At 61.4% G+C, this 13,802-nt stretch overlaps 1 protein-coding gene across 1 annotated transcript in view; it reads right to left on the bottom strand.

The window, feature by feature from the left end:
• The window catches only part of HMCN2 (hemicentin 2), a 143,174-nt gene that overhangs the window by 54,404 nt on the left and 74,968 nt on the right, over nucleotides 1-13,802 (bottom strand). The window contains exons 27-41 of the mRNA XM_049630227.1: nucleotides 12,995-13,125; nucleotides 12,609-12,756; nucleotides 12,130-12,259; nucleotides 10,628-10,782; nucleotides 9,543-9,821; nucleotides 7,756-8,037; nucleotides 6,970-7,078; nucleotides 6,612-6,781; nucleotides 5,565-5,719; nucleotides 5,103-5,199; nucleotides 4,524-4,619; nucleotides 3,607-3,783; nucleotides 2,058-2,215; nucleotides 1,310-1,433; nucleotides 159-334 (exon numbers count right to left, since the gene is read on the bottom strand). Of these exons, the coding sequence (XP_049486184.1) occupies nucleotides 159-334; nucleotides 1,310-1,433; nucleotides 2,058-2,215; nucleotides 3,607-3,783; nucleotides 4,524-4,619; nucleotides 5,103-5,199; nucleotides 5,565-5,719; nucleotides 6,612-6,781; nucleotides 6,970-7,078; nucleotides 7,756-8,037; nucleotides 9,543-9,821; nucleotides 10,628-10,782; nucleotides 12,130-12,259; nucleotides 12,609-12,756; nucleotides 12,995-13,125 (2,387 nt within the window). The remainder of the gene's footprint in view (nucleotides 1-158; nucleotides 335-1,309; nucleotides 1,434-2,057; nucleotides 2,216-3,606; nucleotides 3,784-4,523; nucleotides 4,620-5,102; nucleotides 5,200-5,564; nucleotides 5,720-6,611; nucleotides 6,782-6,969; nucleotides 7,079-7,755; nucleotides 8,038-9,542; nucleotides 9,822-10,627; nucleotides 10,783-12,129; nucleotides 12,260-12,608; nucleotides 12,757-12,994; nucleotides 13,126-13,802) is intronic.

Raw genomic sequence — 13,802 nt, 5'->3', positions numbered from 1 at the left:
GTAAAAAACAGGTGAAAAGCGAGAGGCTCGGCTTTGTGGGGACCGAGCGAGGCCCCTGCAGCAGCTTCTGACCAGGTCAGGAGGATGTGCCCCGGGCGCCGGGTCACGCTGAGCTGAACTGATCTCGTAGGGGCCCCCCCAGGCCCTGCCCTGCACACCTCCAGCAAGGCCTTGTCTGTGGAGAGGTGGACGCCGGGCCGCGGCTCCAGGGGGCGGCCGTCTTTCTTCCAGGTCAGCACGGGAGGGGGCACGGCTTGGCTTCGGCACTCCAGGGCCACGGATTCGTTGGCCACGACGGACACGTTCACCTCTTCCCCGAGGATGCTTGGGGGCACTGCGGGAGGGGGCAGGAGAGGGGTCTCAGGCACGTGGGTGGGGCTGGCAGGACGCCAGGCCCGGGGTCAGGCCCGGCCACTTCTGGCAGCCAGGAGCAAACAGCAGGGCATGGGGGGGGGGGTGTCAGCGCTGGGAGGGGCCCTCCGGCCCGAGCTGTGGCCTCTCATCCTCCCCGCAAGGACCTTCCCAGTCCTGCTCCAAGAGGAGGCCCCCAAATCTGAGCAGGATGGTGACGCATAGCCACGTCGATACCCCCACGTGTGGCTGTGTGCTTTACAGGAGGATTCTGTCGAGGGACACTGGGCAGAGGGGACCCAGGATCTCTCTGTACTAATCCTTACAAGTGCATGTGAATTTACGATGATCTCAAATTCTTTTAGAAACACAGTGTCTTGGGGCCCCCGGGGTGGCTCGATTGGTTAAGGGTCCGACTCTTGGTTTCGGCTCGGGACACGATCTCACGGTTTTGTGGATTCCAGCCCCACGTGGGGCTCTAGGTGCGAGCCTGCTTGGAATTCTCTCTCTCCTCCCCCCCCCCTCTGCCCCTCCCCTGCTCATGCTGTCTCTCTCTCCAAACTAAACTTAAAAAATCTAAAAAAACAAAAAAACAAAACCTTTTTAAAAAGTTTTTAAAATTTTTAAATGTTCCCCGAAAGCAGTTACCCCTTTGATCGAGGACCGTGAGAACATCCGATTCCTGACTCGGCCCGGGGTTCTCCCTGCCACGTCGTGTTCCTTCCACCTGTTCCCTGAACACGAGCTCCTGGCTGTGCGGGCCACTCACCTGCCTCCCTGTCTGCGACGGGGGAGCAGCTCACCTCCAACTGACGCCCCCACGAAGGCAGCCACGGTCTCAGGCCGGCGCGCCCCCTCCGCCACCCCGCTTTGGACGTGGTTTGGGGAGGGACGCCCCCAGCCCCACCTTCTTGAGCCCCCGGCCGAGCCCAGGCAGCATCCCGAGCCTGAGACTCACTGTGGACGTACAGGACGACGTCCCGACGGTCCTCTCCCACTGCACTCACGGCCACGCACGAGTAGCTGCCAGAGTCGGAGGCCCGGGCGCTGGCCAGGGTGAGGACCCGGCCCCCAGGGAAGACCTGTGTCCCCAGAAGGAAGCCCACGTCAAGCTACGCACGGCAGCACCCACACGTTCCCATGCTGGCCCTGCTGCTGGGCTCCCCTGGGCAGCCTGCCCCAGACCCCAGAGCCCCCCCACAATGCGGGGGAGCCGTGAGCTGTCCCCAGGCCTCAGGACCTCCGCCGGCTGGTGGACGAGTTACATCGGTGCTCCCTCTAGAGCCGGGCTGTGGCTACGGAGCCCTTGAAATGGGGCTGAACCCCAAGGGGACAAGACACAACGGACTGCAAAGAGTTGGAACAAAAAGAAACCCTGGGAAATGCCTTAATAATTTCCATACTGATCATGGATTTTTTGGCTGGATTAGCTTAACTAAAATGTTTTACTGAAACTGCTTTCGTGCATTTCTCGTTACTCGTTTGAACGTAGTCACCAGAAAGCCCAAAACTACATATACGGCTCACGCTGGTGGCACGTATCATGTTTCTGGAATCCACGGGGCTCTAGACTCTCCTTCCTCCCGCCAGCCGACCATCCTCGGCGGCCGCGGCTCGTCCCTCGCCTCGGAGCTCCCGGGGCCCGACCTCTGCTCCCAGCACCTCCTGAGGCACCGGAGAGGTGACCCAGGGCTGCCCAGCCTGACCTGGAGGCCAGAGGCCCCTGCGGTGGACACGGGGTTTCCATCCTTCAGCCACAGCAGCGTGGGGCTGGGGACTCCAGTGGCATTACAGGTCAGCCGGACCGGGGCTCCGAGCAGCACGGGGCCTGGCAGGCTGGGTGGCTGTGTGATGTGTGGAGGCACTGCAGGGCGGGGGACAACGCAGGGCCCAGGGTGAGCCCCACTGGGGGCGAAGCCAGCAGGGCCCCTGGCCGGGCCACCCCACAGGGCACACGGCCACAAACAAAAGCACAGGGACGCCACTCCCAGCACGGGTGCTCCTCGCATCCTGACCCCACCATGCGGGGGTTTCCACCGACGGGAACCGGGGGCTCAGAGAGGGTAAGTCATGGCCAAGGCTGACCAGTTAGAAAGTGACAAATAGCACTTGAAGTTGGGACTTCCAGTGAGCATGAGGTCCTTAGGATGCGGACGGCAGGGGGCGACCTCTGGGAAGTTTTGTTTCCCAATGCAGAGGTATCAGATGAAAAGCTATCTGGCAGGCAGCCCCTCGAGGGCGGAAAATGGTCAGAAGACTCAACGGTATCTGGGAGATACGGTCACGGTCACGATGCCCAGGGTCCCAGCCTCCTGCCCAGCCACCTATTGCTCCTAGCATAAAGGCTCTGCCTCCCCAGCCTCCATCTGGCCACCTGCACCACCCCGTCCCCTCCTCCCATTGTCCGGTAAGCTCCTGGCCCCCAGCCTCCTTCCAGCTCCCATAATTCCCCACATCTCTGCAGCGTCAGCCCTTGGCAGGTGGTCTCCATTTAGGCATCCAACTGTCAAAGACACCTCTGGGACTCCCCAGGCCAGGTCAGTGTCCCAGTTCCAGGCACTGGGTCATACCTCCTCTTTACTAACTCTTAGCACAATCGTCAGAAGATAGGATACTGGGTGACTGTGTAACTACTGTATTCTCCACTAGACAGAAGGCCCCTGGGTCTGTTTCCTTGGGGCTACAGCCCCAAGGTCCGCCCCAGAGGATGTACTCAATAAAAGTGGTTGGACAGAAGACAGATAAATGGAGGAATGGATGGATGGGTAAGTAGATGGACAGATAGATAGTTAGATGGATGGATGGGCAAAGGATTGAATGGATGGTTACATAAAAGGATGAATAACGGATGAATGATGGATGGATGGCTAGATAATGGATAGATGGATGGATGATGGATAGATGGGTAATGGATGGATGGAAGGATAGATGATGGATGGGTAGATGGATGGATGATGGATGGATGGATGGATGGATGATAGATAATGGGTAGATGGATTGATGATTGATGGATGGATAGATGGGTGATGGATGGAAGGATAGACGATGGATGGGTAGATGGATGGATGATGGATGGATGGACGATGGATGGACGGATGATAGATAATGGGTAGATGGATTGATGATGGATGGATGGATGCACGGGTAATGGATGGATGGATGGGTGGAAGGATGGACGGACGGACAGACTGACAGACACATAAATGCAGGGATTACTTTTGGGACAAGGACCCCTTCAGTCCCAGGGCAGCTCACCATTGACCCGTAGCCCATACTGCAGCTCCGTGCTGCCTGCCACATTGGATGCCACACAACGGTAGCTCCCAGCATCAGAAAATCGTGCCCGCTCAATGTGGAGAACTCTCCCGTCAGCTGACACTGTCACTCCCTTCCGGGCTGAGACAGGCTGGCGGCCCTTGAACCAGGAGATATCTGGGGGAGAGAAGAGAGATGCAAGGAGTCCTGCCCGCCCTTCAGGCTGTGCCTGTGTCGTGAGCACCCATCAAAGGCGGCCAGGGTGGCCACATGGTGTGCCTTTATGTCAGGCACTGGAGAAAGCCAGAGTTTTCCAGGAAGAAGGCTGGGGCTGGAACAGGGGAGGGTTGTCTGAGACAGGGCAGAAGGCAGAGGGGAAGTTCCATGGGATGGAGGCTGGAGCTGCCAGGAGCAAGGAGAGTCAAAGCCAGCCCAGCCGCCCTCAACTCCTCTCCCTGCCAGGAGACCACTCACGAGGCAGAGGGAATCATGGCACGCTCTGAATCCTCAGCCCCACAAGCATGGACCAATTGCAGCCTTGGCCTCCTTACATCCTGCCAGAGCTCATCCCGTCCGCCGAACACTCACGCCCCGTAGCCCCAAGCTCTAGACAAGAGCCCCAGACAGACGGCGACTCTGAGGTCCCGGTCCTTGCCCCCAGCCCCAGGGCGGCCCTGTGAAATCGCGAGTTCTGAACAGAAGCCCTGCTTGCTTCAGACACCAGTGCAAAGGCCCGGGGCCCCGGCAGTGACCGACACATTGAGAAGAGAGGAACATTCGAGAAATAGGGGAAGGTCCTACGGATCCCTCCCTGTTTTGTCCACAGCCCAGGCGGTGCCTGGGGCGCTGGCCGGCCTCATTAGATGGGGAGTTGGGGGCTGGCTGGGATGGCTTTCGGCCAAGGGGAGGGGTCTTACCAGGAGGGGGCACACCTGAAGCCAGGCACTCCAAGGTTACCGAGGCATTTTCCAGCACTGCCTTGTTCAGCGGGCCGGGCTCGATGTTGGGGGGCACTAGGGGAGACGAGCAGAGCCCCGTCTTAGTGGATGTGGGCTCTGGGCTCCTCTCGGCCCATCTCCCCTCGGTCATGCCCGATAGCCCTCCCCAGCCTCCCCGAAGGGTCCTGGGCCATAAAAGCCCCCAACGGCTCCCGTCCTCTGCCCGAGGAACCCCACTCCTGAACCGGCACGAGGACAAAGGCACCAGGCTGCCACCTTTCCGCAACCGGAAAGACCCCAGCGCCCAGCTCTGTGGGAACAGCCGCGAGCCGGCACAGTAGAGACGTGGAAAGTTAGGCAGCCGGGAAAAGTGACAAGAGCTGGGATTTGCGCACGCACGCGAGGACGTAAACGAACCCGAGGATGAACGGAGGAAGCAAAAGTAAATAGGCGTGCAGATGAGGACGTGCTATGTTTTTAAAATCCCCTGCTCCCTGCCCGCCCAGGGCGGCCCCGAGGGCCCTCGCGTCCCCACCGTCCGGTGCCCCCCGTCCTCACCCAAAACCTTGAGAACCACGTCCTTTTTGCTCTCCCCAGCCAGGTTAGTGGCGGCACAAGTGTAGACGCCTTCATCCCTCAGGTCCACCTTCTCGATCTGGAGGGGGAGGAGGGACGGCCGCGTGTGTGCCATGGGGAACACGGGGCCCTATTAGGGTGGTCAGAGGGATGCTGGGACACAGTGAGCAGTGGGTCGCTGCAGAGCCCAGGGGCAGGAGAAGGGAGTCCAGGGGACAGTTTGGCTCCGGGGGTGGAGTCCTAAGCTATGCATTCAGATTCCCGGGATGCTCCCCTTGCCCCGACTATGCCCCTCCGACTTCCCTCCCCTCTTCAGGCCCACCACCCAGTACTCATCCTGTTCCCAGGCTGCCAGGGGCCCGTACAGGGTCACCAGGATCCCTAAAAAGTGGCCCCTCCACCCGCGCCCAGCTGCCCCACCAGCCCTGGGGCCCCTAAACGTACCTGCAGCTTCCCCCCCAAGGCTGCCAGGGCCACCCCATCCTTCCACCAGCGGAGACTTGGGGTGGGCACCCCAGTCCCCACACACTGGAGGGTCACAGGCTGCAGGAAAGGGGCTGTGATATTGTCGCCCCCGACGATGGCCACCAGTGGGAGCTCTGGGCAGGGGGAGAGGCAGGGTGGGTCCCGGTCAGGGTCAGGAGGGGCGCAGTGACTATCCAGCCACCCCCTCAATGCCTGGAGAATAGGGAGTGTCCTTACGGGGCTGGCCTCCGGCCTCCACCCGCTCAACCCGAGGGATGCTTGGCTTAGGGGGAGAGCACCAGACCAGGAGCCAGTAAAGCAGGTCTTTCCCTTTAGAATTCTCCCATCTATGCATCCACCCTTCATCCACCCATCCATACGTGCGTTGAGCATCTATTCGGTACAAGGCCCGGGGGTATAGCAGAGAACAGCGGCTAACTGCGCTGCCCTGCCAGAGCTCCCAGAGCTGGGCCGTGGAGCTCGACAGCCAAACAAGCCATTTTAAGACAGTGGGTGGTAGGCTATGGCCACGACGGGCTAGGCACTGCAGATTAGAACCACGGCGGAATCAAGGAGGGCTTCCTGGAGGAAGGGGTGCTTTAGGACGGGCCTGAGAAATAGGGAGCAGCTGGGCAGGCGAAGAGGAAGAGGGAGAATATTCCAGGCAGGGGAAACCGAATGGGCAGGCGTGGAGGTGAGAAAGCGGATGTATTTAAAGAACGGAATGAAGCCCGGCGCGGTCGGCGTGGAGAGAGCGAGAGCAGAGAGGGCGGGGCTGGGAGGGGGCGAGCGGGGGCCTGTGGACTGGACACGTGACAAGCGCGGAAGCAGCCGAGGCCAGCCTCTCACAACTGTGTCTCTTTAGGGAGCGGGAAAGCCCAGTCCAGAAATGCCGTCTAGGAAAAGACCAGCCCTGTGCCCTTCCCTCGTCCGGCAGGCCTACGAGGGCACGGATGGCCGTGGCCCCCCTGCTCCCCCTCCCCCGCCCCCCTAGCCCGGTGTCTCAGGCTGCCCACGCCCCCTCACCGTGCACGGACAACTCCACCTCAGCCCCGGCAGTGCCCGCCTCGTTGGTGGCCTGGCAGGCAAAGAGGCCCGCGTGGCCCAGCTCCACATGGTCGATGTGCAGCGTGGCCCCCCGTGAGGCCACCTGCACCCCAGCCAGCTCCTCGGCCGGGCGGCCGTTCTGCAGCCACCTAAGGAGGGTGGGGACAGGTCAGCCTGAGGCCAGGCAAGTCAGGCTGGCCGGGACCTCCCTGGCTCGGCGGCCTGCTTCGTACTCCGGGGAAGGGGAAGGGTCTCCCATCCCCACCGACCCCCCAGCATGCACTCTGCCTGCCCCCCCCCCGCCCCCCGGCGCTGGCCTCCGCCACCCCATACGCACTGGAGAGTGGGCGCTGGGGAGCCCGAGGCCTGGCAGGGAAGTTCCAGGGGCTGTCCCAAGAGGGCGGTCACCTGGCCCAAGCCTTCGGCCACCAGGAGCTGCGGGGGCACTGTGGGCAGGACCCACCATTGGGTGTTTGGAGCTGAGCGAACCCAAGTCCCCAGCACCCCGACAGCAAGACCCAGACCTCACCTCACCCTTCAGGTCCCCCAGAAATGGTTCCTCCTCCAGGAGGCCTTCCAGGACCACCCAAGACAGAGTGAGTGAGTGGTCCCCCCGGCCTCCCCACAGGCTTGGCCTGTCTCCCCACCAGACGGACAGCTCAGGAGTGTCGTCTGCCTTGATCCCTGCTTCATCCCTGGCACCACGCCCAGCCCAGAGTTGATGCCTGAGAAGTGTCCTTCGGAGGCAAGAGAGCAGGCGAAAAGGCCCCACCCCACCCCAGCCGACCCCGGAACCAAGCCCACAGCCCAGCTTTGGGCCTCAGGGAGTCCTTGATCAACGTCCGTCCCGTTGACCGGGAGCACCCGGAAGGCAGAGTGGGGTCCCGTCCCAAGTCACCGGCTCGGGGTCCCCAGCGGGAACAGGAACCACGATTCCGAGCTCGAGCCCACCCCCTTGTGGCCCTGCAGGACCTCCAGCCCAGATGGGCGCAGGCGTCCGCCTCCCGGGCACTTCACCACCTCGCAACCCCCCGGGCGGCCCGCGGGGACCCACGCACAGTGGGTGTAGGAGGAGGGGTCCGCAGCCCAGGTGGCCCGAGGCGGGGGACAGACCGAGGCTCACCCTGCACTTCCACGGAGTGCTGCAGAACAGCCTCCCCGGCGGGGCTGGTGGCCACACAACTGTACAGGCCTCCGGACGCCTCCCCCAGGCTCTCCAGGCTCAGCACACGGCCTCCCGCCTCCAGCCACGTCTCGTTGCTCTCGGCCACAGGCAGCCCCTCGTGGTGCCAGGAGAGGGCGGGGGGCGGGTGGCCCCTGGCCACACACTCCAGCGCCAAGGGCCTCCCAGCCACAGCCTTCACCACACGAGGTCCTCCTCCAGTGCCCTCGATGGTGGGCGGGACTAGGGAAGACGCACAGGGCCGCTCAGGGACCAGAGGGGGACACCAGTCTGCTCCCCGCCCGGCGGGCCAGCTCAAGCCCCTCGCCGACCCCACCCCATGGGAACAGCCTCCTCCCTCGCCTCCGCTAGCCGAAACCCCCTGTTCAGATGTCACTTCCTTCAGGAAGCCTCCCCAGACCCTGGCTGGAAGCCTTCTCTCCCTCCTCTGCCCCTTGGCCGCATCTCCTCCCCGCACCCCACTCCCCCCCGGCCCCCGACGGCTCACCGCTGCTTGTATCTTCCTTCGATTCCCACCACCCCTGCGGGCTCACCAAGAGCGGAATAAATAGCTTGTCGGTGTGTGTCTGCATATCTGCACACAGTAGGGCTCTGTATCTGCTGAATTCTAAGTGACGGGCTCCCCAGGGCCCAAAACCAGAACGACTGCCCCTTCAAGTCCCTTCCCTGGTCTGAGGAAGCGGATGCCTGGGGCGAGCCGAGCCCAGAGGGCCTGGTCTGTGGGGGCTCAGCCCTGGATGGCCAAGGGGGTAGCCAGAGGGGGACTTCTCTCTTCCCCCTGAGGAGGGCCCCCAAGCTGCTGAGACCACGGAGTCCTCACCAGGGGACGTGGGGGACAACTGCCTGGGACGAGCTTCTCAACCTTGTTTGGGTCACAAGCCCCTTTGAAAATTTTAAGCACACGTTTTCCATTCAATTCCCAGGAGGTCCCCCGATCCCCAAAGGAGAGTCCTGGAGCTGGCAGCCGGGGACGCAGAGAATGCCCGTGGACCCCACACAGCCCAGCACCCAGGCCCCCCTCATCTTTGGGGGCCGGAACTCCGGAGCGGAATCCTCTCGAGGGGCCAGGATGATGCCACTGGCCTGCATTCTGGGTCTCAAACCTCACCTGCTCAAACTCTATCCCTGCCCACCTACACTTGGATTTTCCTCCCCTCTCCATGCATCCTAAGAGCCCAGCCCCTCACGTTGGGTCTACACCCAAGTAAACAGCACAAGATTTACGGTCAGAACCACCCCACCCCCCACCCCCGCTCCCCTCACCATGAAAGGGTCCCATCACGTCCTAGCAAGTGACCCTCGGCCAGTCTCTCATCCCCAGAGAACACCTGAGTGGGACCCAGGGCGACAAGGGCCCAGGCCCCTGAACCCTGATTAAATGAGCCGATGCTATGAAAAGCCCCAGGAGCCCCGGCTCACAGTGAGTGATTATCGCAGAGCAGTTAATTATTCACTGAAGGGCACGGAAAAGCGCTTCCCCCTGTGGGACACCTAGATTCTCCCCTGGGCTCTGCCTGGGCCCCCAGACAGGCCCTTCCGCCCCTGGCCTCAGCATCCTCGCCTGTCCAAGAGAGGGAAGTTGTTCAAGCTGAGATGGCCCTTCTCCCTGGCCTCGGTCTCATCACCCTGTACCTCTGGCCACTTCCCTCGGCGACTTTTGAAGACCGGACCGCCATGGCTCAGACCACCCCCTCCCCCACTGCCCACCCCAGCTGCCCACCGCTCACCATAAACCTCCAGCCTGGTGGTCTTCTCCGCGACCCCCACAGGGTTGCTGGCCTTGCAGGTGTAAGTGCCAGCATCCAAGCCCCGGGCCCTCTCCAGCTGCAGTTGCCGGCCGCCCCTGGTGTAGACGGCCTCAGCGCTGAGCGGGAGAGGGGCCCCGTCCTTGAACCAGGTGATGTTGGGAGTGGGCACTCCTCGGGCCTCGCACAGGAACCGCACCGGGTGGCCCTCCATGACAGCCACCTCGCTCGTCTCGTTGGAGCCCCAGATGGTAGGAGGGGCTGAGGACAATAGGAAATGCTGGTCACAGGGAGCCTCCTCAAGGCGGCTGGCGTCCCACCCACCCCATGTCACTGGCTCCTGCGGGGTGTGGAGTGTGTGTGTGGGGGGGGGGGCGGGGAGAGTGGGCATCTGGGGACAGACGGGAGAGGCCTCTTGGGACATGCTGGCGGAGGGGGCCACAGATCCGGGCTTTGGACGCATGCTGCCTCTAACTCACTGCGTGACCCGGCACAGGTCACTCCCCTCTCTGGGACTCGGTCTCCCTGTCTGTAAAATGAGGGTCGGGCCTAAATCAGGGGTTCACTGCTAGTGACACCCACGGCGATCCTGGGAGCACGTGGGCACAGCACCAAATAGCATCTGAGAACGGACGGCTCCGCCCTTCCCAAACCCCTTCCATGCTGATTACAACAGACGGCAAGGCGCGGTTGGATAGACTGTGCACTTAACCCTTCTAGCACTCCCTGTATCAGTGCTCTTCTGCTGTATCTGTTCTCACGGCTTCCTCCCCGAAGGCCAAGTGGCCCTGACTTCCCACCTACGCTCGAGACAGTAAATATCCTTTTAAATGAGTGTCTTTCCGTATAAAGTAAACCGAGTCGATTTAAAGAAACAGGGGCAGAAATGATCAACCCCAAGCAGGATTAGGAATAGCAAAGCTCGCAAAGCCGGGGATGGGGACGATGGGATTTGGGAGCGCCGGGCCAGATTCCCGGGCCCTCGCCCCAGATTTTACTGGACCGGGGCTGCTCCCCTAGGACCTCCCTCCGGGAAGTGGGCAGCCCGTGGTGGGGGCCGGGCTCACCGTGCATCCTGAGGCGGAAGTCCTTGGCCTGCTGGCCGGCGGGGCTGAAGGCCACACACTGGTACCGCCCCTCATCCCCCAGGTGACTGCTGGGGATCCTGAGAACCTGGCCGTCCTCCTGAAGCTGGACATAAGGGTCTCCCAGAGGGATGGGCCTGGGTCGAGAAAAACGCCGCCAGTAAGCAGGGCCCGGCCGCAGAGAGGCGGGCTTGCCACTTGTGAAAAGCAAATCTGGAAGGTTCACGGTGGCCGAAAGGTGGGTGGGTACAAACAGTGGCCGATCCCTACCATGGACTGTTATTCAGCCCTTGAAAGCAGTCACGCATAGGCGGATACTGCATTTCTGACAAACTGAAGGTCTGTGGCAACCGTGCCTCAAGCAGGCCAGTCGGTGCCATTTTTCCAATGGCGTCTGGTCACTTCGTGTCTCCGCGTCACGATCGTGGCCATTCTCACAATATTTCAAATTTTTCATTATATTTGATACGCCGTGATGTACAACGTACGTTTGTTGCACGGGGTTACAACTCGCTGAGAGCCCAGATGATGGTTAGCATTTTCTCAGCAATACGCTTTTTTTTTTTTTTAAGGTTTATTTATTTTTGAGAGAGCGCGCGAGCCGGGGAGAGGTCGGGAGAGGGGGACAGAGGATCCGAAGCGGGCTCCGCACTGACAGCAGAGAGCCCGACGCGGGGCTCGAACTCACGAACCGTGAGATCATGACCTGAGCCTCAGTGGGACGCTCAACCCACCGAGCCACTCAGGCGCCCTGCGATGAGCTATGTTTTTAAACTACCTTTTAATTAAAGTACGTATGCTGTGTAAGTATTTTGCACACTCAACAGACTAGAGTGTAAACCTAACTGTTCTTGGGAAACCAAGCAAGTCGTCTGATTTGCTTTATCGCGATATTTGCTTCACTGCGGTGTTCCGGAACCAAACCCGCGACAGCCCGGACGTGTGCCTGTACTGACACCTGCTGTGGCCCAGGTGGACCCTGTGAACTGAGCGCTCAGACACGTCAGACACAAAAGGCCCCCCGCCGTACGACTGCATGGGATTTCCATGAAATCTAGGTAAATCTACAGAGACAGCAAGCAGATGAGTGGTCGCCAGGGGCTGGGGAGTATGGGGGTCTCCTTTTGGGGCGATGGAATGTTCCGGAACTAGACAGAGGTGGCGGTGCACATCATGGTGCGTGTACTAAATGCCCCTAGAAGCATGCACTTCAGAAAGGCTGATTTGATGTTTTGTGAATTTTACCTAAAAAAAAAAAAAGAAGTTTAAAGCAAAAAGCAAGACTGGCTGAGTCATGAAAAAATGCTGCTGGGGGGAGAGAGGAGGGCCCCCTGGGGAATTCCAGGCTGGGGTGGGAGGTGTCCCATGCTGACCCCCGCCTGGGCCCTGGAGGGAGGCACCTGCAGTGCTCACCAAGCTCCTTGCCCCCGTGCGCCCGGCTCTGGCAGAGGAACCACCCCCCACCTGCCAGGAAGACCACTCACTGCCCGTCCTTGGTCCATTCCACCTGGGGCGTGGGGACCCCCGAGGTCCGGCACTCCAGCTCCACCCCTGCACCGGCCAGGCCCAGCACCTCCTCCTGGGCAGCCCCGGCTCCCGTCACGGAAGGAGGGACTAGGGGGCAGGGGGCAGAAAGTCCTCAAACCCTGCACAGGCAAAGGCCCTGGGGCGGGCCTTTGTCTGTGCGGGTCCCCAGGTGCGCCCTTCCCTCCCCTCCGGTCCATGACTCGAAGCTCCCTGGCTGATCAGGACCCTGCTTGGTGCATCCTCCGCAGCTTACGCTACCGTTTTGTAGCACGTAACACAACGCTAATTACGTGGTTGATCATGTGACTATCTAACATCTGCCCCGATGGCTCTGCGAGGACAGGGATAGAGTCCGTCATGGGCCCCCGGCTCTCAGCAGGCGAAATCTCCTCTTCCCCAGCCGGCGCCAAAGGGCAGGGGCTCGGGCCTCACTCACTGAGCACGAGGAGGTCGAAGTCCCTCTGGGCAGTCCCGGCCTGGTTCTCTGCCCGGCAGGAGTAGAGGCCAGCATCGCCCTCCTGGATCCTGGGAAAGTGGAGGGCCCGTGGCTTGTCCAGGAGGCGGTGACCACCCGCCTCAGGAATCTGGGTGGAAGAGGCCAGAGGGAGCTGATGAGAGGGGTCCGGAACCTGGGGCTTCTTACTCCCAAAAGAGTGCCATGCCCTCTCCACCATGCAGCCCCCTAGGCTTCCTCCACTGCCCACTGCACTCCCCCAAAACACCTGTCACATCTCCCCGCCACACCCAGCCCGTGCGGGAACCCATCCAGAAGGTCCTTATCCAAATCCCACCCACAGCCCAGCCACCCCAGAGGACACCCACCGGCTGCCCGTCCTTGAGCCACACGATCTCAGGGGCTGGAAAGCCATTCGCGTCACACTCCAAAGTCAGGGACTGCCCGGCCATGCCTGACACATTGGTCCTATGCCCGTCCTCCCGGATGCTAGGGGGCACTTGGGAGCAAAGAGAAGCGGAGAAACCATCCCCTCTCCGGACAGCCACCGCTACCCAGACCCCACGTGGGTCACTCTTCCTGGCCTGGACAGGCAGTCCCAACTCCTGCCCTTCCCCAGATCCTGAGGTCCCAGGAGGCCCGGGCCTGTCCCCAATCTGGCCACCGGGAGCCGTGTGGACCTGGGAATGCCAGAGCAGCCTTCCCGGGGACCCGCACGCCCCAGCTGTGCCCGGGCACCATGCCACCCTCTCTGACATTCAGCTCTGCAAGATGCTGGAGCCCCCGGATCCACCCGGGTCTACTTATAACCTGTTTGTCACGGTCACCTGGGAGGGACCCAAGTCATAACCTCTGAAGACGGGGCTTGGGTGTATCTTCATAACAAATTTCCCAGGCAAGATGTTATACGGGGAGCCAGGATGGCTGGTCACGGGGAGGGGGGAGGTGGCCCATCAGGAGCAGTTAAAACTTTCCCTACTCCTGTTAAGAAGAAGGGCCCCCTCCCTCTGCCCACAAGACCATGGAAAGGGTCAGGCGGAATAGGAGGCTCTCCCTGCTCTGGGACTCTCTCCCCTGCCACTGGTGCTTGTTATAAAATGAATTCACCGGGGCGCCTGGGTGGGTCAATCGGTTGAGCGTCCGACTTCGGCTCAGGTCATGATCTCACGGTCTGTG

This window comes from Panthera uncia, chromosome D4 (assembly GCF_023721935.1).
Source record: "Panthera uncia isolate 11264 chromosome D4, Puncia_PCG_1.0, whole genome shotgun sequence".
NCBI classification, from domain to species: domain Eukaryota; kingdom Metazoa; phylum Chordata; class Mammalia; order Carnivora; family Felidae; genus Panthera; species Panthera uncia.
This window is presented reverse-complemented; position numbering and strand designations above follow the sequence as displayed.